Source organism: Apis mellifera, linkage group LG9 (assembly GCF_003254395.2).
Source record: "Apis mellifera strain DH4 linkage group LG9, Amel_HAv3.1, whole genome shotgun sequence".
NCBI lineage: Eukaryota > Metazoa > Arthropoda > Insecta > Hymenoptera > Apidae > Apis > Apis mellifera.
This window is the reverse complement of record NC_037646.1, coordinates 11,579,121-11,604,578: the sequence shown is the minus strand read 5'-3', so window position 1 is coordinate 11,604,578 and position 25,458 is coordinate 11,579,121. Positions and strand designations below refer to the sequence as shown.

General features: G+C 39.1%; 2 protein-coding genes and 1 long non-coding RNA gene across 7 annotated transcripts in view; 1 reads left to right on the top strand and 2 right to left on the bottom strand.

Annotated features, from left to right (window-relative positions):
* Positions 1-19,404, bottom strand: part of LOC411297 (insulin-like peptide receptor) — a 27,499-nt gene extending 8,095 nt beyond the window's left edge. Inside the window, exons 1-3 of one of the 4 annotated variants that reach the window (XM_026443028.1) lie at positions 19,197-19,404; positions 16,609-16,776; positions 359-1,475 (exon numbers count right to left, since the gene is read on the bottom strand). In XM_026443028.1, the coding sequence (XP_026298813.1) occupies positions 359-657 (299 nt within the window). In that variant the 5' untranslated portion in view covers positions 658-1,475; positions 16,609-16,776; positions 19,197-19,404. The other 3 variants (XM_394771.7, XM_026443029.1, XM_026443030.1) reach the window with 3 other exon arrangements.
* Positions 3,935-21,277, top strand: LOC107964968. Of its 2 annotated transcripts, none has more exons than XR_003305363.1 (4): positions 3,935-15,185; positions 20,743-20,848; positions 20,915-21,022; positions 21,139-21,277. It is a non-coding gene; the product is annotated as an uncharacterized LOC107964968 (long non-coding RNA). The 2 variants fall into 2 exon arrangements; XR_003305362.1 differs by lacking the exon at positions 3,935-15,185 and adding an exon at positions 19,641-19,773.
* Positions 20,255-25,458, bottom strand: LOC411298 (UDP-glucuronosyltransferase 2C1). Its single transcript, XM_394772.6, has 7 exons — positions 25,150-25,458; positions 22,568-22,834; positions 22,187-22,385; positions 21,852-22,028; positions 21,136-21,453; positions 20,767-20,992; positions 20,255-20,690 (listed from the first exon to the last, which is right to left on the bottom strand). The coding sequence occupies exons 1-7, from the start codon at positions 25,402-25,404 to the stop codon at positions 20,552-20,554; spliced, it is 1,581 nt and encodes a 526-aa protein (XP_394772.3). The 5' UTR covers positions 25,405-25,458; the 3' UTR covers positions 20,255-20,551.

Below are 25,458 nucleotides of genomic sequence, written 5' to 3'. Positions count from 1 at the left end.
ATTCTTTTCATTGAACGAAGAATCCAAGGAAACAAAATTTCTACTTGGACGTTAAAAAAGATCGTCGAATGGGTTCCCTTTTAAAAAAAATTTGACCACCCGTTCGACCCTTTTCACGTAAAATCCAAGGAAAGAAAATTTCTACATGGACACTAAAAACGATCGTCGAATGGATTCTTCGGTTCTAAAGAAAAACTCGGCCGCCCATCCGATCCTTTTTTACGGTGAACGTAAAAAACGAAGGATCCTCCGAGGGAATAATATTTCTACCTGGAACGCTATCGTTCGTTCACCCGAAAATGGGGTTGTCGAATGGGGAGAAGGGGAGAGGAAAAGGGTGCTCCCCTCCTTCCAGTACCTGGAATCTATCGCCCTGTTGCGCCTGTAGGCGCCGATTCTCTCGTAGAACGGATCCCGTGGATCGAGATCCCGAGCGCCCCTTTCTTCCCGGCGGTTGCCACTGCCGAGCACCGACTCCTCGATCCCACGGTAATCGGCCACGTATCCTCTCCTGATCTCGTCGTAATCGTCGTCGAGAGCGGCCGTGTTCCAAGTCGCGTCGAATTGGCAAGCGGCCAGCGACACGGCGGCGCACAACAGCAGCGGCAACAACATCACCGGCGACCACCGCCGCCACCACCTCCTCGTCCCCCCCATCCTCCACTCGCCACGGCCAGCAGCGACACGGCGGCCGAGGAACGGGGCGAGATCGTCAAACCTTCCCCGAATCGCCCTTCCTCCTCCTCCTCCTCCTCCTCCTCCTTCTCTTCCGCCTCCGCCTCCTCCTGTCGCCTCTCCCTTCGTCCTCCCCCTCCACCTTCGCCCGATCGATCGATCGATCGATCGCCACGCGCCGCGCGTTACGTCCTCCTCGACCAACACCCTTCCCTCCCCTGCCCCGACGCCTCCTCGATCGCGACCAACCGAGGAGGATCGATCATTCGATTCGATTCGATTCGATTGATCAGAGAGAGAGAGAGAGAGAGAAAGGTGATATATGTATATTCGAACTCTCCTCCGTAAATACGATTATTTCGGGAAAGAAAGAAAGAATGGAAAATCGTCGAGCGAGAAATATAAATTCGCCTCGATTTTTTCTTATGCGGAGAAAAGAAAGAAAACCGCGGTCACGATCTCGGCGGATTCTCCTCTTCCTGCCTTGATCTTCTTACTCAACCGGAGGATTATCGAAGATCTTAGTTCAGACCTTCGTTTCCTTCTCAATCGGACGAAGAATTAAACGAATTTAGGAAAGAGGGAACGCCACTATCCTTTTTGATACGTTTCTTTTTCTTGGGGAGGGAGAGGGAGGAGGTTTATTTTTCTTCTTCTTCTTCTTTTTCTTCTGTTCCTTCTTCTTCCTCTTCCTCGGATCTTAAGCAGACGGCGAACGACGAAGAAGAGACACGCTCAGAGCAGTTTCTTGTTGAAGATGAAGAATTTGCCGCCCCTCATAGCTCCGCCAGTGGAAACGCCTGCAATCAATCGAAGCAAGAGGATGTTACATGTAACGTAAACGGAGGGGAATTAATCCCGGGGGTGATTATTCGAGCGTTCCTTTATAACGGATTGTCGTTGCGGATAGTCGTCATCGAAGGCGTGTGTGACTAATTGACCACTTAACCCTTAAACGAGCCGTCTTCGAATCTATTTATAGCCCGGTTCTCGTGTTTGCCCGCGACAACCGGGATACACCGGTTTCCTTCTTACACTTCTTCGGAATTGTCGTGATAAAAAGTGAGATGAGAAAGGAGGTAATATCCATCTCTTTCCATTTCTTGCTATATGTATATATAGAAATTACATTAGTCGATGTTCCTTAAATTAGATATATTTTCATATTTTTATATGTAATTATGGTAGAAATGTCGAAGAATCCGATTTACGAAAGTATATAGAAATATATAATATATAGAAATATATAGAAAGTATATAGAAATTACATTGGCAATTAGTCGACGTTCCCTAAATTAGATATATTTTTATATTTTTATGTATAATTATGATAGAAATGTCAAAGAATCCGATTAAAGTATATAGAAGTATATAGTATATAGAAATATATAGAAAGTATATAGAAATTACATTGGCAATTAGTCAATGTTCTCTAAATTAGATATATTTTTATATTTTTATGTATAATTACGGTAGAAATGTCGAAGAATCCGATTTACGAAAGTATATAGAAGTATATAGTATATAGAAATATATAGAAAGTATATAGAAATTACATTGACAATTAGTCGACGTTCCCTAAATTAGCGAGATATATTTTTATTTTTATATTTTTATATAGATTTTCGGTAGAAAGGAAGAATACGATTTACGAAAATTAAATAAAAAAAGAAATAATATCCATCTCTTTCTATTTCTTGCTATATATATATAAAAATTACATTGGCAATTAGTCAATGTTCCCTAAATTAGATATATTTTTATATTTTATATAATTACGGTAGAAATGTCGAAGAATCCGATTTACGAAAGTATATAGAAGTATATAGTATATAGAAAGATATAGAAAGTATATAGAAATTACATTGGCAATTAGTCGATGTTCCCTAAATTAGATATATTTTTATATTTTTATATGTAATTACGGTAGAAATGTCGAAGAATCCGATTTACGAAAGTAAGATAAGAAAGAAGAATATCCATCTCTTTCCATTTCTTTCTATATATTATAGAAATTATATTTCTATAATATTTTATATATTATAGAAATTGGCAATTAGTCGACGTTCTCTAAATTAGCGAGATATATTTTTATATTTTTATATATAATATACGCTAGAAATACGATTTATGAAAGATAAGAAAGAAGGCGAATATCTATCTCTTTCCATTTCTTGCTATATATATTGAAATTACTATATATTATAGAAATTATATTTCTATAATATTCTATATATTATAGAAATTGGCAATCGATGTTTCCTAAATTAGCGAGATATATTTTTATATTTTTATATATAATTACGGTAGAAATGTCGAAGAATCCGATTTATGAAAGTAAGATAAGAAAGAAGGCAAATATCCATCTCTTTCCATTTCTTACTATATGTATATAGAAATTACATTAGTCGATGTTTCCTAAATTAGATATATTTTTATGTATAATTATGGTAGAAATGTCGAAAAATCCGATTTACGAAAGTATATAGAAGTATATAGTATATAGAAAGATATAGAAAGTATATAGAAATTACATTGGCAATTAGTCGATGTTCCCTAAATTAGATATATTTTTATATTTTTATATGTAATTATGGTAGAAATGTCAAAGAATCCGATTTACGAAAGTAAGATAAGAAAGAAGGCGAATATCCATCTCTTTCCATTTCTTGCTATATATAATATAGAATATATAATATAGAAATTACTATATATTATAGAAATTATATTTCTATAATATTCTACATATTATAGAAATTGGCAATTAGTCGACGTTCTCTAAGTTAGCGAGATATATTTTTATATAGAATTACAGTAGAAATGTCGAAGAATCCGATTTACGAAAGTAAGAAAGGAGGCGAATAATCATCTATTTCCATTTCTTGCTATATACATATATATATAAAAATTACTATATATTATAATTAATTACTATATATTTACTATATATTAAATTATATTTCTATAATATTCTATATATTATAGAAATTGGCAATCGACGTTTCCTAAATTAGCGAGATATATTTTTATATTTTTATATATAATTACGGTAGAAATGTCGAAGAATCCGATTTATAAAAGTACGATAAGAAAGGAGATAATATCCATCTCTTACCATTTCTTGCTATATATAATATAGAATATATAATATAGAAATTACTATATATTATAGAAATTGTATTTCTATAATATTCTACATATTATAGAAATTGGCAATTAGTCGACGTTCTCTAAGTTAGCGAGATATATTTTTATATAGAATTACAGTAGAAATGTCGAAGAATCCGATAATTGCTCAAAGTTGGGAAAAAGAAAGAAGAAAACGTTAAAGTTGGAAAATCGGGACAGCTGGAAAGAAATTTCTCAGTGAGGAAGATGATCCGACGAATTCAATGAAATAGCGATTAAATTTCACTCGAAAGAATCTTGATCTCGTCGAAAACGTACGTCGTTAACGCGTCATCCGTTTGCCGCTTCAAATTAAATATCACCGTTTCCGGCGAGAATCGAGAAATTAAGAAATAATTAACGAAATCGTGGCCATCGTCGATTTTTACCGACAATGACGGGCGATGCGCAAAAAAATTACGCAACTGGACGCGCATCCGGACAAGTCGTTGGTACGGCACGACAGCTTTCGCCGTTGTAAAAAAAGAGAAGAGAGGAAAGGGAACGAATATGGAAAGACGCGAGGAGAGAGGGGGGCAGAGAGAATCGAGAAATTTAAATTGATAAGCGGTGAAAGGGATTCCGCGCAAAGACCCTCCTCCCTTCCCTCCCCTCCCTCTCCCCTGATAACTCTGCCCGCAGAAACCCTCGAAATCCCACCCACGTAATAAACAACGCGAAAGGAGAAATCGATCATTCTCACGATCTCGTCCAACAAGGTTACGTCTCGCGGCGGACGTATTGGTCAACGTTTCTTCGTAAAGTTGCTGGCATAAATCATGACCGGCCATTTTATCTACCAGCGGGACAGCTCTTTAAAACTTGCAACAGCACATCGAGTTGCTCCGAGTGCATCATCGTTGCGCGTAGGTGGATGCTCGAGACAGCAACAAATGCGTTGTTGTAGAAATTTTCTGCTTCGCTTTCGAACCGAGCGGGGAATAATAAAAATAAAAACAAAGAGACAGACAGAGAGAGAGAGAGAGAGAGAGAAATTATGAGTAATCACAGTTTCGTGAGCGGCAAAAAATTTTTTCCAATTCTCAGAATCTCGAAGAGGAGAGAAACGAAAATCCCCTCGCAGATTCGTTAAAACAGCTGGAACACGTGGTTCGATAGTTTTGCTACATGTGCATATGCAAGATATATCGAAGAGAAGGGGCGCGATATAGTTGCCCCACGGTTCGTTTATGTATATTTACGCGACACGTGTAATTACGTTGCACCACCAGTCGGAGCTTGTTTTTTGCCAAGCCAAAATCGAGGACCTCCCTCGATAGTAACGAGGCCTCCATCTCTGCACAGTGTCTCGTCGAAAATTCGAATTTATATCTCGCCTTCTCGTTCCTTTGCGACAGAGAGAGAGAGAGAGAAAGGTTAAAACGCGACGCGTTGATGATTCTTGTGTGAGATATTCTTCCTTTCTCTCTTTCCCTCTTTCCTTCAAGTTGAGCGAGGGATAATTCGAAGCGAAGAGAAATTGATCGTTTCGGTCTGGTTGCCAGGGAAATTCCATATTACTTGCGGAAAAGATGATATTCGAATAATAAAACTGTTGGCGAGCTATTGATTAAATTTATATATATATATATATCGTTAAATGGGGATCCATTCGTTTCTATTTTTATATTCTATTTCGTAGGAGCGAGAAATGTGGACGTTGAGGATTTGGGAAAATTGGGGGAGAAGCGTTTCTCTTTTTTTTTTTTCATTCATAATAAAGAAGGGGATAAAGATAAGTGAAAAGGAAGATAAAATTCTTCATTGAGAAGCGAGATAAAACAACGTTTATTTGGAAACTAATGCGAAATTAATCTCGAATAACATCGTTTCTTATCTATATATAAATATATATATATATATAGAGAGAGAGAGAGAGAAGGACGCAATTTCGTTTCAAATAAAATAAAACTCGAGAATCGTGACTAATTACGCACATTTTTTTTCTTTTTTTTTTTTTTTTTATTTCATCGAAATTAAAACGAAATAGTTTATTATCGAATCAATTCCGCGCGGAACTTAATTTACACACTTTATTCCCCCATCGATAAATCGCCCCATTTCGAGAATTTCAATGAATGAAGACGATTAATTGGGGAAAATTGGGGCCGATCTCCGTTGCGAAACAAATTACGATAAAACGCGAGTTATGTATTTCCACGTGCAGAGTATATCGATCGATATTTATTTTTCTTTTCGTCCCAGAATATAATTGGCATCACCGTTCCGTTACGTTATTTAACCTTCCTTCTCGTGGAAAATTTGGAAAAACTTTTTCTCTTTCATTATCCCTCACGTTCCTTTCTTCTCTCCCCTTTTTTTTTCAAATATCAATTTCCTCTCGATGGAATCTATCCATGCGCCATTAATCCCGATTAGATTAATCCCCCCAAAAAAAAAAGAAAAAAAAGAAATCATCCCGAAGGATAAGCGAGTAGTTCGAGATTTTGGAGTAGCGGAGAGTATTCGATTTTCTTCGTTACACGATACGTCCGCGAGATAATCCACGCTCCGTTGAAAAACAGACGATGGGAAACAGGCGTACGGAGATAATAAAGGGTCAATGCCTCTTTCATACGCCTCGTCGTAATTAATTCCTCGCTCTCGAAATACTCGGTCGGAAAATACTATTGAAAGAAACCGAAATCGTGTGTGTATACACACACACACACGTATAAATATATACATACACGAGCTGTCACGATCCCGCCCATTCATAAGTTGACGCAGCACGACGATAACGAGCTGATAACCAACAGCGGATCGGTGCCTCGTGCCTCGTCCCTCCTAACTTTCTTATCGGGTCCGCCACCGACGACCGATTTCTCGATGGGTACGCGCCTCGAATTGAAATTGCGCCTCGAATTTCGAATTGGAAGGAGAAGAAAGGGATTCGATTCGATTCGAAGAGGGATGGAAACGGAAAGGTGAAGAGAACAGAAGGTGAGAGGGGCAGGGGTTAAGGGTGAGAGAGTCGACGATAATAAGTTTATCGGTTGTACAACAGTCGCGTGTAATCTTATGCACGTAACACGGGTACGTGTTATTCGACGCTCTGTTTGCAAATGACCTTCGAATTATTTTCAGCAATTTGCGATTCCTCGAGGAATCTCCCGCAATGATCGGTAGAAAAATTAAAAAATTGTTAAATACCTTCGTCCAATACTTTCCGATCAATCCGATATTACAACCGTGCCGTGGTTAACACATATATATATATATACACACAGCGGCAAACAGTTTCCAAGTAAACAGGTTTAAGTCGGTTTGAATTATTAATGGCCATAAGATAAATAGTCGTGTATATACGTATTTAACGTGTATTTATAATTTTTTCCTTCTTTTTCTTTTTTTTTATAAATATCCTATCGCGTACAATTCGAAGAATGTCGAGAGACATTGATTCGTATAAAGAGAGAGAGAGAGAGAGAATCAACGCGTACGCGTCAAATATATTATTATTCCCGTTGGAAAATCGAGAAACTTTTCCCTTTTCTCGAAAAAAAATTCCAAATTCTTCAATACGCAACATTTCTTCCGAAGAAATGGACAAATGGATAAAGTTGAACGTGATGTAAAAAAGAGAAAGAAAAGAAAAAAACACTAGATTTTAAATTCGTTTTAAAATTATTAACGGTCGGCGTGCGGGACAGGTAGTCGTAAATTCGAGCGAGGCAGTTAATAATATTCCGTGTACGAATTGGCAAATTGACGCGCGGAGGCAAAACAACGGGTCTTGCTAGATATTCAACCAATCTAGTAGGAGCGAAGGAGAAGGAGAATCGGGTACGCGAGAGACAGAAAAAGAAAGAAAAGAAAGAAAGAAAGAAAAGAGAGAAAAAGGATGGACGATTCTCGTCGACGGATTTCACGATATGTTGCAAAGTTAATTAACGCATCGGGGGAGCAGGTTGGCATGCAGCACGTAGGCTGGTTCCTAGCACGAAAAGTATGCCAGCCAGAGAGGCGGCCCAGGGCCGAATACGTACACGTCGCAGTTGCACGGGAGGAACTACGTTGTGTTGTTTCATCATCATTGTGATGGACGTGCGCGTGTATATTTTCGGTGGGACGGCGAACGCATCGACATCTCGCGGCAATATTTAAGCCCTATCCTATGTATGAATATGCAACTTTCGAACACTCGTCACGCGTCCATGAAATTTCAACGGTCTAACGTCATCTTTTTTTTACGATCTCCGCCCGTGCGACGCGTGCGAGAATGTAGATGTCGTGCAACGTCTTACAACCTAATACAGATTTCGACAGTGCCGGTAGAGGGACTGACTTCTCTTGCCTTTTACGACCTTCGCGCCGTTTACGACCACCACGAATTCTCTACGTCTTTCTCCATTGTCCGGAATTTTAAATTGTTTTAAATTGTTCGTTCTATCGTTTCCTCGTCGTACGAACAATTTATCGGATACGAGTTAGAATGAGAGAGGGGAGGGGGAAGGGGAAAAAAGTTCATCGCACGGAAATATATTCTTCGGATATATTGATTTATGGGTTACAGCTCTTTGCCCAACGTTGCAAAATCTTCGATACGCATATTTCGAATACTTTGCCGCGCAAATTTGTAATCCCTTTCGTAATCTGCTCGCTCGTACGAAAAGAGAATTTTAAATAAATTTCTGTTCGTTCTAACGTTCCTCGTGATACGAACAATCGTTTTAAATTACGAACGATAAAAGAAAAAAAAAAGATAAATAAATAAAGAAATAATAATAATAATAATAACGATAAGAAAAGAGTCACTTTTATTACATCCACGATGCGTTTCATTTACACTGTTGCAAAATCTCCAAAGTCTGAGATATTTCAACTTTGATAATGCGTACAAATTTGCCCTTTCATAATCTACTCGTTCAAATATAAAACGAGAAAGAGAGAGAGAGAGAGAACGGTATAAAGTAAATTTCACCCCAAGATAATTCGCCCCGCGAACCCATAAAACCCAAGATAAACCCACCTTTTTACGGCCAACCTTCTTATCAAAGATCAAACCGAAAGAAAAAGAAAAAGAAAAAAAAAAGGAGAAAGTACTTTCGGAATCTCGTAGCACAAAAAGTTCAACATTATATCGCGGTATTATTTTCTCACGTAATCCATTTCCGGTCTCTTTTATCGACGCAACCACGACAAAGAAAAGAGCAAGAGAGAGAAAAAATAATATTTACACGAGATATCCTCATATGAAAAAGAAGAAAAAAATGACGACGAAGCGCAAAAAAGAGGAGCGCTTACTTTTCCACTGCAGAGGGGAGGGGAGGATCATCTTGTTCCACTGATTGTGCCGCCCCGTTTCCTTGCCAAGATCGCATACATAAATGTTTACGAGGCCGTGATTTTTACGATTTACGCGGCCAAGTCGATGACACTTTCCATTGTCCAAACGCGCGAAGAGGAGAAGAAGAAGAAGAAGAAGAAGAAACAGGAAGTTGGAAGTGAGACGGGAGGAACGGAGCAAATACCGTTTGAAAGAACGTCAACAGCTGACTCACGGCGAGCCAAGCGTTGTGTGTTAACCGGACCATAATTAGATGGACATGACGTTGTAACCTCGTATCGAAACTTTCCAGCCTGGGAATCCGAGAACGTTCCTCCTTCACCCGAAATACGATTATAATTCGATCGTTCGTTCGTTATCGTCCGTTGATGGAAATTTTAGTTATTAACGAAAGGACAGTTTCGAGAAATTAAAAAATTTTGTAAGGAGAAAAGGTGGCGTAACGATGTGGAATTAATATGGAGATACGAGAGGCGAGAACGAAAATTCCGATCGCGTAATAAACGTTATTAAAAACATTCGAAACGAGTGGTTCCGCATTTTCGATTCGATTCGATTCGATTCGAAAATCAGACATTTCGATGATAACGTTGTAACGATAATGATGGCCGAAGCAACAATAATTATTCGACTCGGTAAATTGCGATCCCGAGCGTATTAAACGCGAAATATTCTGTAATTAATTAAACGAACAAGGTACGGATTGATTAAGCAATTAATTTGGCTGGTATCATCGGGAACGAGCCCGATATCGATGCAATTAAAATCCACCAGTGAAATTGGAAACAATGTTCGTTGGATTATAGTGGACGAGGGGTGGGGGGATGTTAATTAGCAGTCGTAAAAAAAAAAGGAAAAAAATAAAAAAAGAAGAAAAGAAAAATATGTATATCCCCGCGTATTTAACCACGCGACGAACAGGTGACCGTGGAATGAAATATACGCCTCGTAACGATATAATTAGTTTAATCATAATTATAGGTTGTCGCCCGATGATATACGCGCCGTTTTTACTATTGCACGGCCGTGCGAGATTACGCGGTAGAAACGTTACCTTAAACGATGAATCGAGAAAAAGGATGAGGAGCTTGTTAACGTCTATGGAAAATTGTGCGCGATGCACACAAATCGTCAAGGTAAATTTATCTCCAACAAATTTTCGTTAATAATCGCATTTAACTCTTCGAACATATATATATATATATATACATGTATGCTATATCGATCGAGTCCTTTTCCTTCCTTTTCTTAAAAAAAAAAAGAAAAAGAAACAAAATTCAAGAATAAATCATGGACGATTTCGATTTCATCGAGGAACGTATTACTACTAACTTTCTACGGGGAAGAAATTCTTCTTCTTCTTCTTTTTTTTTCTTCTTTTTCGGGCCTCTATCTCGAAACGAGGACACGGCCGGTTTAGCGAGACGCGCGAAAGCAAGGCAAGAGCGGAGAGCCGGGAGGAGGAGATAAGGCTGGATTATTTCTAGAAGCACGAATTATAGCGTTGAGGCGCGTAAACAACGATCACCGCGTGGTAAATAAACGCGGAGTTAGACGAGGATAGAGAGATCCGCGATTTGTGGGTCAGGACGCGCACAGGTGGCGTCCCGCGGCGTCGCGCGGCGATCGATAAGGGGGAAGGGGAAGGAAAAGGGGGGGCCGAAAATTGGTTGCATCGTCGCGCCGCTAGGAGCACTGGGCTCCTCCTTTCTCGTTGGACAAAGGTTAACGAGGGACGACGCGGAAAACGGGCGATATATTCGGCCCTCGTCGCAACAACAACACGCGACGATCGATCCACGAGAATGGCGCGCGTTTACCCCCTCTCCCTGCCGTTTTCGTTTATCATACGTACCCTTCCAAACGGGTGCATACGTAACGTGACGTAAGGAGAATGATTCGAGCGTCGCTTTTTTTACGCCCATATAATTTTCCAATTATATACTTTCTTCTCCTAAGAAACGTTGCACAGGCAACGTTTTTTCTTTTATCATCGCGCGTATTACTTTCGGACGACGAGAAGTAAAGTTCACGTCCTCGGCGCGTGAAAGTGATGCATTCTCTCTCTATCGCGGAGGAAAGAAGAAAGAAAGAAGACGCGCCTATAGAAATGCGAGCTCTTTCGTCCAAATTAGTATCCATTAAACTACAACTTCTCCTTCGCTTCCTTGGTATCCCCACGCAAGTAGATCGACTTTCACCGCCTCTGTCTCTCCACCGATAATGTGGAACAATACCGGGTTCCACAGTTTCTTCCTTTTTTCTTCCAATTTTTCCCTTCCAGGGAAGGAAGCGAGCAAGTGGATGGCAATAAAAGTGGAATAACGAAAATCCAACGGGTTTCCTTCCCCCATTCGAGGAGAATTTTTCCTTCGGGGGCGATGAGATGCGCGGAGAGGAGCCGTAAAGAGAAGCAACAGGCGTCATCCGAGAGACGGTCTGAGCATCAGCTACACGAACGATACGAAAGATTCGATAAGTCGTATATGCGAGAATTCGGCTGCGTTCGATCGTGATCCCATCGATAGCCTGTTGGGAGGGTCGATTAATTCCGCTAGAATTCCCGTAGAATTCGTGCGTGGGTGGAATTAGTTTAGCCGGCCGATTAATCGTATCGGTAACTCGAGACCTTCTACCCGCGAATCTACCCGTCGTCTCGAGAGACGACGCATAAATTCAATTCTATCCAATTCGAGGCTTTGTGTATTAACCTGTTCATTAACGAAGGTTAAACGAATACGAACGTGAAACGAATTTTCTCAAATGAATACAAATTGTTAATTCTCTTTCTTCTATATTAATTATATATAAATACGAATCTGCAAAATGGGTGATCGATTGGAAAACTGGCGGAATAGGTAAGCGTAACCGATCCTAAATACGCGCAATGCGTATCTGCATAACCGGATCGGCCGATTTGAATGATTATCGAGCCCCGCATATAATAGGAGGTCGGTTAAATACTCTCGGTATCAGAGGTTAATGACTTATGGAAATTTCTCGCAGGGTCGCATTGTCGCAGCAACGTTCGTGTCGCCTCCTCGCCCTTCTCGACAATTTCGATTTCACGATCGACCAATTTTCTTTCCGCCTATCTTTCGGGAGGAAACGAATTCGTGGGATCACGGAGGGTATTTTACGACGGAGAGACCGTGAGAATGATCGAAGACGAGTTTTCGAGTAACCCGTAGGCGACTCGCTCGTGAGAGAGAATATTAAGCCCGTTTTAAATGCTCGGGGGCCCACACGTCGCCGCACCAAATTACGCGTGTCACAAGAGATTCGAGAGACCATTTTCTCGCTCTTTTCCTCTCCAGAGAGAGAGAGAGAGAGAGCTTACGTTGCCGGCACGAACACTTGGGGAAGAGTTCAAGATGTTGTTTACGAGGCGATAGATCCCTCTCTCAGTCTTATATGGCCACGTGTTCGAGAGACGCGTGTGTCCTTTTCGGTCGATTTTATTTAGCCACGATGCACGGAGTTGATTCACTCGGATCTATGAACAGTAAAGGCTGGCTTCGGGAGCCAACAAGGGAGGCCGGTACATTATTCGACTGGATCCTCCTTCCGTTCCATTTAAATATTTTCGAATATTGATGGATGGAGGAAGGAATAGAAAGTGAGAAATTATGTTGAATTTATTAATTAGGTAAGAAGAAAGATTAGGTAAAATAGTAGCAATGTGAGTAATAAGTACAAAGAGGTTATTTTTCTTACGTATTGTGATATGTATCTTCAGGGAATAATAATAAAAAGTAAACAGAGGGATATAACGATTTTTGTTCTACGATTATTGTTGTATCATATAAATGTAAATTATAGGATGGATGTAATATAATTATTTTTTTCTTTTTTATGTAAGAAATAGGTAACGATATCAAGGACAATTTCGTTTATTTTCAACCGTTGGAATGTAGATTTCCCTTTAACAGTCGAGGACCGAGAGAAGTTCGAAATAAAATGTGTTTACCGTTACTCGGTTTTTCCGCATTGCGATGCTCGGCCAGACTAGAGAACGTGTCGTACGTTGGTTTTACACACCGTTTCTCGAACGAAAACGGTGCGAACGTCCTTTGTTTCGTGAATTTTCAGACAAATGACCTATTTTTCAAATAGGAAAAAAGATGAGAATTTCGCTCAAACTCGTGCAAATTTATTATTACACAGAGTCAAGAAAATATAATATTATTTTTTTATTTTTCCCACAGAAATGAACGCCCGTATATTTTTCTCATAAATTATATCATTTTGATTGTCTTACAAACAAACTTGTAAACTTGGGTACGATAAAGAAAACAACGGGGTAAAAAGAAAAAAGGAATACTCTGAAAATTAATTAATTAATAATAAAATAAGCTAAATTCAAAAAATATAATTTTTTTAATTAAATGTTTCTTCGAATCTTAAAAAATTCCATGTGTAATTGGCCACAAAATTTCGAACAGCTCTTTCGAAACGCGTACGAAAAAGTTGGAAAACCAATATGATTTCTTCTTTTTATTAACTTGGACGATTTTTAACGCGCGTCACAATTGCAAACGATTCGAATCGAATTGGTTAATCATCCATGGGGTGATCGCAAGAAGAGCGCCATTGGAGAGACGATAATTGGACGTCACTTTCATCGTCCTTGAACGTAACAATTTCGTTTCCCATTCGCTGAAGTTACCTTAGATGACGGGGCACAGTTGCACGGAGGAAATTTCCACTTTTCCAATGGGCGAACATGGAATAGCACGGTGAATGGATATTTCCACTACGCCACTTTCGTTTTCGATTAGTTTGTTACTAGTTGTTGGCCGCCTGATAACACGAATACCACGCATGCTATTGACTGGGAGCAAAGTCGTGGAATTATGAAAACGCTATTCATTCACTCGTTTAAGAAAAATATTCGAGATAAGCCGCGGTGATTATAAATCTAATAAATAGTGGTAGTATATTAGAAAAATATTTGATGATAAATCGATAATCGTTATCCGCTAAACAAATATTATTTTTATTTTACAAAATAAAAATTAAACGATTCACAACTTAGAGCTCTTTATTTATCAGATTTAATATTGCTCACGGGATAAAAATACGGGATACAGATATAAAATTGACGAGAAGAATTGGATCAAGTACTATATTTAGAAAAATACTTTTTCTAATATCGATTTTCATTTCTATGAGAGAATAATGAATCGATAGGGAATAATAAAAATCGAAGAAATTGCATCATGGTCAACGATAACGTTATCGGGACGAGGTATTCGTTTTTTGTTTTTTCTTCTTTTTTTTTTTTTTTATCACGGCGTCAAATTTTTTAAATCGATTTGCGTAACGTTACGTAAACGCGACCGCGCTATTAAAAATCCGCCTTTGGCGTTCGTTCCATGTTTTTCCACACGAAACATCGATAGTTCTTTATCGATAGATCTCGTTCTGCATCGCCCGACCGAACAGCGCCCCCGCCAAGCGCGCCAGACCGCGGCACTAACGAGATCATCATAACAGTGACAGACACGGCGACGGAGCCCTTGAAACTGAACTAAATATCGGCGTCGTCCACGTTTCCGTTCCACCATCTCGCCACGATGTTTTCTCGCGATCGTTATCGAGTTCCGGCACACTCTCCGATTAGCTCGTTTGTATTTCTTTTTCACCGGTCGCGACACGTCGTCGTTATTTTTAGACCAAAGACTGATTACCGGAGGCTGAGATAATGGGGCCGCCGATCGGACGTAACGACGACGCGAGTACACATTCACGAACGAAAAATATACGCGGAAAAATATTTTGGCATTTACGTTATATAGGGAAATATTTTCTAAACTCGTCGCCTCTTTATCTTCGAATTATTACGTAATCCGGTATATTTTACGATGCGGCGTCGTCCACAATGGCCGAAACTTTTCGCGCTTTTTTTCCCTTTACGCTACAGCCCTCTGTACTCGAGTGGCAAACTTAACGCGGTCGGCCATATTTACTCGGCATCCGAACGAAATTCTGGCAGCCAGGCAAGAGGATGCCCGATAGAACGATCTACGATAAGAATTTTGTTTACGAGGTAACATACTCCCTGTTAACGGGCTATAATTTCCTAAGATAATCGTAGTCACAGAATATCGTTGCGTAACGATATTTCCTCGTCGAGTTACGATCCGCTTAAATCGCGTTTAGCTTTGATGCACGGTCACGTGACATTCGATTTTTCATCGCGTATACACGACCACTACACACACACACACAACTGCTATATAAATAACCTAACAAGATTAACGTGAATTGACATTTTTTTCTTTCTTTCTTTCCTTCTTTCCTTCTTTTTTTTATTTCTATAATCGACCGAATTAAATGACCAGTAAAAATTTATCGTGCGACATTAAATTTAACGTTCCATAACGTCGCACGTTCCATATCTTTTCTTTCAAATTTAACGATCTTCGTTATCAATATGCATACTCGTTTATAATAATCGCGTATTACATAATTGATTAATTAATTGAATCTTGTTTACCAATATTCGTTTATCGTAAAAATCATGGCCTCGATCGCTCGATTAATTTGTTTTGCAACATGTTTATCGCGAGATTGATGTGCGAAACACTGTTCGTAAGTCAAATTCAACGCATACGATCATTCCGTTCCTCGAATTGCACGAACACGTTCTTATTTGCGCTCAATTGCTTCCGACTTATCGAATGTCACGGCGAAGAGCACACGAACGAATTTTTTATGCATATGCGCCAACTTCTTTCGCGTATGCAAAAAAAATATATCGGCTTAGAATAGAAAAGACAAAACATTGGACATAAACGCGTGCGCGGAGCAAGTGTTGCAAAATTAAAATTTTATTACGTATGCGCGCGTCAAATATTCAATTCTGCACTCGTTAAAACAATAAACTTCGAATAAAGAAGGAAGGTAATGAAACAAATAAAACAATTGTAGAATTAGAAATTAAAACAAAAATTTTAGAATTTAAAAGAATCGAGAATAATCGTAAAAATAAATTTTATACGTGCTTGTAAATAGAATTTCGATCGATTGATCAATTTTTCGAATTTATTTTCGTCGTTAATTAAAAAAAAAAGAATTCCTAAAAAAAAAACTTTTTACATCGTGAAAAATATATTTGTATAATATCTGTAAATGTTAATATTTATGTAGATTAAAACTAAATTGGAAAAGTATCTATAAAAAAAATTTGATCGAAATAACAATAAATGAATAATTATCTTCGAAGCGAATTAATTATTCTAACCTAAATATATAATCGCGAAGCTATCATGGAGAAGCACCTTCAATCGGAAAAATCAACGTCTAGACATCAGGAAACATAATAACATTCTCTCCGACACACTTTGACCGACACGCAATTCGACCGAGTATGGGACATGATTGCTTGTTGCGCGCAATTATCGTGGAAACCGTTCAAATCGCCGGTTGGAGGAGGAACGTGCTCGAACTTTTCACGCGCCAATACTTACGTGTCTCGTAAATATTACGTACATTCCTGGCCGCGAAGTGGATCCGTGTCGATCGTCCTCGATGTTGACGATGATGATGATGATGATGACACGTCGATAACACAATCACTACCGGAGCACCACTGCCGTATGTCCCGCATTACTCGGCATGCCGATAGTCCGAAATCACTGCGTAAATAACAAAAATAGACGTAAAGTAAACTATGGGGGGGAAATAATTTTTTACATACGCATATATACACGCGCGTAAAGATACATAGATGTGTGTATAAATATAAATACGCGTAGAAAAGAACGATGTATAGTGTGTATCGCGACCGATTACAAAACACGCGACCACACACGCTAATTCTCTTTTTCTACGTCGTTTCTTTAGCCGGAACTTTTTCAAGGTTTCGTCCATACGAGATTTCACAAGAGACCAAGCATTTATACTCGATAGACCACGAAATACCGTCCTTTTCCTTCCGACACTTCGGATTACCGTTTAGGATGAAAACAGCGCGAGTACGTGTGCGTGTACACGTGCGCGCGCGCGCGCACACACTCCTTCGACAGACGCGATGATTCGTGGTCGCTTCTAATGCGTAGTTAGCATCGCGAACCCGGTAAAATAAAGTAAAACGTAAAGAGGAAGGAAAGACAAAGAACCACTCCTCGAAGGTTAAAGCGATGAGACGCCATCATCGTAGCAGCCTCTGCGCGGTCCACGCGCCGCTTGTTTACTTTATCCCACCTTCGAACAGGTTGTTGATACGCACCTCGCGATAGTATCACGTTTATGAACGAAGAGAAATCATAATTGACTACGGTATCGATCTACCGTAACTTTATATATATATATGTGTATATATTTTTTTTTTATCGATTCGAAAAATCGTTTCTCATATTACTCACGATATTAATTCAAATCGTAGAACGGAAGCGTGAATTCACGACACTGAGAACAAAACTTCACGAATCATAGGACAAGTATATATCAGATACCGTACAAGGCGACCATGTTATCGTCACTGGCGCACCTCGGATTGCTTTTTTAAACCCGACACCGTAAACTACGCGGTATTCACGCGCGACGCGTTCGACAACGCGCGTATATGCTACACGCGACACAACAAACGCGACTCAACACGTTCGATCGTGCGAGAACACGTAATTCACTTGCAGCGTTAGGAAAACTCGTAGCACAGTAGGGGAATGGTGGAAGGGAGGGGATAGAGAAAGGGTGGTCACGAGTGCGAAATTCCATGTTCCGAAATTCTTGAATTATAACTGAATTTTCCGTACGATGCAATATATATATATATACACACACACACACACACATATATATATATACACACACGATCGTTGGTTAAACTCGAGAGACGAAGAAAAACACAACGAAAACGAGAGACACGTGCCACGAACAAAAGACAAGAAAACGCATATATGGAGTTTTTAGAAAAGAGCGAAACGAATGGAGAAACCAGTCAGAAACATTAATTGCGACGCACGCTGTGAGACCGTTTTCTTCACCGTCGCCATTATCGAATGATAAGAAAAAGAAGGGATGCTTTCGACAGGGTGGAAGGGGGGTTGGAGAAAGAAGGGAGGACGAAGCGTACGGTTAGGTTAGAGACAAAGAAAGAGATATAGTTTGGTGAGAGCGAGCGAGCGAGTGAGTGAGCGAGCGAGTGAGAGAGATAGAGAGAGAGAGAGAGAGAACCGGCTGCTGCTGCCCGCGTCCCGTATTGCGTAGTAAGCGCTTGAATGGATTACGTCACGCGCCAAAGGCAAGCGCAAGAGGGTAAAAGCGTCGCGTCAGACACACAACACGGACGAAGCTCCATACTGTATAGAGCATTTGTTTGTTGCATCGGTTGTTACGCGTGTCCAGCGTGCGCATTTTGCATGGAGGACTTCGGCCCCGACCTCGGTCGTTTGTTTTCCGGTCACCGACAGGGCCCCCGAGTTGCGAGAGAAACGAAGCACGCACCTACCGCCACCGTATGAAACTCTACACGCTCGTATGCGCAGCATCGTTTACCGTTCGCGCATATTCGTGTGACAGGATGCCGTTTTCCAGCGTTTCTCGTGCACCTTCGCCGCGTTCCCGAGGAACGATCGATCGTCAAGATACGATACGAGGGATTCTCCCGCGACGAGTCCTCCCATTTAGCGGACCATAGAACGTTCATCGCTACGGGTGGAACTCCCGCGTCGCTCCCCACGTGTTTTCGCGATCGAACAACAGTCAAGTCAGTCCTCTCTTCGTGTCTTTATTTTATCTTCCCCCCCGCTATTTCTATCTTGCTCTATCGTTTTCCGTTTCCCTTCTTTTCTTTCTCGCTATCTCTCTTTCTGTCTCCGCTATACAACGTCGGTTCAAGTGTCCTCTTTTGTTTCTCGTTTCTCGTTTCCCACAGACTCTTCTCTCCCTTCCTCGGCCATTCGCTTATTTTTCGTCTCGCGAACGAGTTTGCCAAGTCACGCCGAAAACTGGCATCGTGTTCCACGTGGGTAAACGTGTCCTTTCAAAACACCACGATTCTCACCACTGTCGCGCACGTACACATTGCATTCCACCGCGCATAGCGCGTATTTACCTTTCGGCTGTGCTCGCGTGCTCCACAATTCAAACTCTGACCGCCTCTCGTATCGCCTTCGCGCACACGAATCGACACAAGAATGATGGCGAAAGAACACTTGATACGAGGCAGCCCTCAAAAACGCAATAATGGAACACACACCAACATTCTGACGAACGAGTCAGCTGGTACTGATCCGATCGTGAACGAGTGCCGACTTCGCCACGGGTCATGGACGTAGAAGCGTCGTGGAAATACGAGTATCCTCCTCGTGTCTTGTCGGGAATCCGATTTGTGCGCCACCATTCGTACGAAGCCCTTAACTAACATCAGTGCCGTATTCTACGATGCGATAGCCCTTCCTTCCATCGCCTGTCTTCTGCCATTGTCGTTCCACGTTTAATCGTTTACTCGCGAACATATATTTGGACAATGAAATGACCGAAGCTGCAAACAGTCGAACGAGATTACATCTATTTTCCAAATTATTGTCCCGAATGTGAATATTTATCGTGTAAACGATCGGAATGGCAACCGAGGTTTAATTTCGATGGTGGGCAACGCTGATAGGTTAACTTTCGATAAGTCCCCTTAAGTGCGTACATCATGGATGGAGCATCATCCTTTATTGTATTGTAGAGGGGAAAATGAAAATGTGTGTTGTCAGTGTCATGTCGATCGTGCGAGTATTAGTAACTTGTTTTTAACATTTTTTGTTGTGGTGTTGGATCATTGTTTTGAACGACAGTATCGTGTATTATTTTTTATATTTGTCTCGATGAAGGTCGTATAAAAAAAACTCGTTAGAAGTGATTAATGCGTTCGCGATGACTGATCCTTTTTATTCAAATTTAATCGTGATTCGTTCTAAAAGAAAAAAAGTATAAAACATAAAATTTTATCTCTAATGTTTGCAAACAAGTCAACGTATTCCAATAAAATTCTCGAAATTTAAACGTTATATTTATTATGAAGCGATAAATTTTTATTTCTATTATTATTTTTTTTTTTTAATTAACTTTAAAAATATTTTACATTTTTATTACTTTGTTTTTTTTTTTTTAATTTATTTACAGATGATAATAACAAATATCGTCTATCGTAAAATTTTAAAATTTGTTTCAAATTTGTTTGGTAACAGTAATCAACAGTAGTTAATACAGAGATCTGCACGACGATTTGTACAATGATATTCCTTCATTTTTAACACGATAGAAATGTGATCAAATATTCATATTATTTTTTTTTTTTTTTTTTACAGAATATTTCAATTATAAGGCTTTTATATGATCACAACGGTATTGAATGCTATTAAATACAAAAATATCGCAATTTCACGGAATTTCATCGCTATAAAATTGACACTATTCAGTCTAATTCATTTTCTTCTTAACAACTTGCTTGGATATAGTCCTCCAGCATAATTTCTTTAATCCGTACATCAATAGCGTTAATGTTATCACGTAAAATATTACCACATCGATGGAATAATAGTGAATAACGCTCATATACCTGGAACAGTGTATTCCTTATTAATTATCGCGTGAATTTTTTTTTTTTTTAGAGAAACCTTTATCGAAAAACCTACCTAGTAGAACTTTTTAAATGTTCTCCTTTATACTTGGCAACGTGTTCCACCCACCAAGTGGCCAATTTTCTAGGATTAATCGGTAAATCTCGTAGCAACGTGCTCCTCTTTTTCGCCGCTGTTCGATACGAATTGTTGTGAATCGCAGCCACTTTGAGAATCCCATCGCGAAGACTCCCGATGGATATTCCGGCCAAATCCATAACCAAAGCGTAACCCAATTTTTCTGCAAACGATAATAAATTGTATCTCAAACGTACGTTAGACATAAGAATTTTGTCTCAATTTCAAGAATTATTATCTCGATTATTTCGAAATATCCTCTCTTCTTTAAATTTATTCATGATATTACTCTTAAATCCGACTAACCAGCTTGTGCCGCGTTTCCATCGTGGTCACAGAAAACGGGCAAAACGAGGGTGGGAGCGGCGTGATAAGCGGCCTCGTGCAGAGACAGAAGTCCACCGTGGGAGACAAACGCTCGAAGCTTCGGATGGCCTAATAGCTCTTGCTGCGGCCACCATGCCGCCGTCCTGACGTTCGATGGCAGATCTTTGATCTTCATACCTTCCCATTTCCATACAACGTTGCACGGAAGCGTGGCAAAGGCTGCCACGAAGATTTGACGAAGCGTCTCGGGCATGCCCGAAGCGCGGACCGACGAACCCATGGAAACGAAGATGAAACCTGCGCCAACGGTATATCGCCATTATACCAACTTTCGAATTAGACGAGAATGGCCCGTTCGGTATCACGGATCGATCGTGGGAAAAAGACAAAGTAATGGTAATCTTTTTCTTTTTAATTTTTGTTTCTTTGAAATTATTTACTTATTCGTCTACTTGGCATCGATCAAAAAAATTATTATTATTATTACACGTTATTATCATTCTATATTATTATACACGCGCGAAAAACGTACGAGAAATTTGCGCATTTATTGCGAACGACCATTTTTATTTGAACTTCTGGCCGTGGTGAAAATTGAAACGTCAAATTTTGCCCGTCGACCTCGAGAGGAACAACGGGCATAAATTTACCAAGTTAACCAATGCCAATCGATTTTTTACGAAACAACTACTCACCGCGTTGCAAAAAAGTCTCCAAATCCGGACTGAGGTGAGTCGCGGGTTTACAATGGAGGCACGCGACATTCACCACGTTCGCCAAGTAAGGGACCGAGTCGGCCACGCTGTAATGACTATTCTGCAATGTCAGGGGGATCTCCGTGGTCAGATCTCGCACGTCGGGTAATTGATTCCCTGTTGTGTGAAACGAGTTTTCTCTTTTTTTTTTTTTCTTTTTTATTTTTCTTCCCCAGGAAAAGAAAAAAAAGAAGAAGAAGAAGAAAAGGAGGAGAAAAAGTGTTGAAACGGTGAATGGAATGGTGATGAATCGAGAAGTAAAAGCGCGATACTACCTAGATACTTTCTCAGAACCGGTTGAAGGTATCCGGTGATCATGAACCAGTGCATTATCCTCAAACTGACGAGGCAGGCGGCGTTCAGGATCCTTTGAACGAAGCTCATGTCCTGCGTCAGGGATTTACCGAAATAAGGAGTGACGGACCATGGAGATGGGTTCCCTTGCCGACTTATCGACCCGCTGTACAAGGCCACCTGCGCCCGGACATCAACAACGCCATTTAACTTTACGACATACTCTTTTCGAGATGCTCTTCTCTCTCTCTTTTTTTTTTTAAAATTTTATACGTAGAATATTCGTTATTAAATTATTAGATTATTATTGGATATTTAAGAGGGAGAGGAGAAGGAAATCGTAGCAAGTAAAATTGTTTTACCGTGTTTAGCATGATAATGGGCACGCCCTCGCCGTGGAGAACTCCAAGAAGGCACTCGGGGAAGGCTCCGTCCACCACGGCAACGTCCCATCGTTTACGTGAATCGGCTTCGCCCCTTCTAAGCCAGGCTACCGATATTTCGTCCCGAAGAAGCGCCTCGCAAGACTCCCAGGCGTATCGCATCGCGTCCCACGGGGAGATGGGCATTTCGTCCCGGAACCTCGCACCGACCAAATCCCATTCGGACGTGTAATTGCCGACATAAGCCTGCCGATAAAAGCGAGCGTTAACATTATAATCGATCCTTCTTTAATATTGTTTTTATATAATTATATATTCACGCGTTGTTGAATACGAATAATTCTCGAATCGATCGAGAAATTGGATCAAGAATTATTCCTTTCTTTATTTAATATTTTAAATTGTGGCGCATTTACGATTTCATTGTTCTCCTTTTATATAATTTTTGTATAATAATTAGGATAATTTTAAATAAAGAAAGGAAGAAATAATTCTCGATCCAATTCCTCGATCGATTCGAGAATTATTTCTTTTTTTATTTTTAATATTTTAAATTGTTGTGCACTTACGATCTCATATTTTATATTTTTGTATTTTTTTAATTTATGATTGGATTCGAATAATTCTTTCTTCGATTCTTTGAGATTCAATTCTTTGATCGATTCTAAAATTATTTCTTTATTTAATATTTTAAATTGTTGTGCACTTATGATCCTATCTTTTATATAATTTTTGTATAATAATTACGATAATTATACACGCATGACGTGTTGGATTCTAATAATTCTCGATCCAATCCCTCGATCGATTCGAGAATTATTCCTTTCTTTATTTAATATTTTAAATTGCCGCGATTCCATTGTCCTTCTTTTATATAATTTTTATGTAATAATTACGACAATTTTAAAATGTTAAATAAAGAAAGTAATTTCTCGATCCAATCCCTCGATCGATTCGAGAATTATTCCTTTCTTTATTTAACATTTTGAAATTGTCGCGCACTTACGATTCCATTGTCCTCCTTTTATATAATTTTTGTATAATAATTACGACAATTTTAAAATGTTAAATAAAGAAAGGAAGAAGTAATTCTCGATCCAATTATTTCTTTCTTTATTTAACATTTTGAAATTGTTTATTCCATTGTCCTTCTTTTACATAATTTTTACATAATAATTAGGACAATTTTAAATAAAGAAAGGAAGAAGTAGAAAGGAAGATCCAATTCCTCGATCGATTCGAGAATTATTTCTTTCTTTATTTAATATTTTAAATTGTCGCGCACTTACGATCCCATCTTTTATATAATTTTTGTATTTTTTTAATTTACGATGTTGGATTCGAATAATTCTCGATCCAATTCTTTGATCGATTCCAAAATTATTTCTTTATTTAATATTTTAAATTGTTGTGCACTTACGATCCCATCGTTTATATAATTTTTGTATAATAATTACCATAATTATATACACGCATGATGTGTTGAATTCGAATAATTCTCGATCCAATTCCTCGATCGATTTGAGAATTATTTCTTCCTTTCTTTATTTAATATTTTAAATTGTCGTGCACTTACAATCCCATTGTCCTCCTTTTATATAATTTTTATATAATAATTACGACAATTTTAAAATGTTAAATAAAGAAAGGAAGAAGTAATTCTCGATCCAATTATTTCTTTCTTTATTTAACATTTTGAAATTGTTTATTCTATTGTCCTTCTTTTATATAATTTTTATACAATAATTAGGACAATTATTTCTTTCTTTATTTAACATTTTGAAATTGCCACGCACTTACGATTCCATTATCCTCCTTTTATATAATTTTTATATAATAATCACGACGATTTTAAAATGTTAAATAAAGAAAGGAAGAAGTAATTCTCGATCCAATTCCTCGATTCGAAAATTATTCCTTTCTTTATTTAACATTCTGAAAATATCACGCACTTACGATCCCATTGTCCTCTTTTATATAATTCATATAATTTTTATACAATATAATAATACGATATAACAATTACTATACAATTATATACACGCGTGACGTGTTGTATTCGAATCGATCGGGATCGAAATTGGATCCGAAGAATTGCCTCTTCCTTTTTTTATTTAACATTTTAAAATTGTCGTCCACTTTGTAAACACACAAGTATTGCCGGCCGGTAATCAGAAGGTTCTCTCCGTTCACGGTCCGCTAAATTCCCCATGCTTCTCGATTCTGCCGCGATTTATAATTCAAACGTGTTTGCACGCGATACAAACACGAATCCAATCCCTTTTGTACAATCTCCTCCTGCGTTCTCGATTCTCAAACTTGCTTCAATCAGCTTACAGCTTTCGATTGAAAACTGGAAGCTTATCTAGAAACTATTTCCTGTATATATATAAATATAAATATATATTTCATATAAGAAAATATAATCGAACCACTTGAGCAAAGAAAGAGAATCATTATTTTATATTAGAGTTTAATATCAGATTAGCTTCTAGCGTGAAAATTTTTCTCGTCGAGTGTGTGCGTGATAATAAACGGCGTATAAAAAATTGGCTCGTTACCTCGAAAATGGGAGGGACGAACTCCTGCAGCCCATTATTCGCAGCTGGTCCCGGAAATGCGCTTAAAAGGGTCACGTTGTGTCCACGTGTTTTCAAACTGATACCCAACGCGACGAAAGGTATGGTGTGAGACTTGGTCCCACCCATGGTGGCCATTAGAACGTTGTAGGCGTTCGTCGTTCCGTCGCAAAATATCGAGAAGGCCAACAGGAAGAAAATGACCGTCGCTATCGGATTCCTCATCTTTGCGAACATCCTTCGATCCTTTCTCTCTTTCTCCTCCTCGAATATGTATATATTTATTTATAT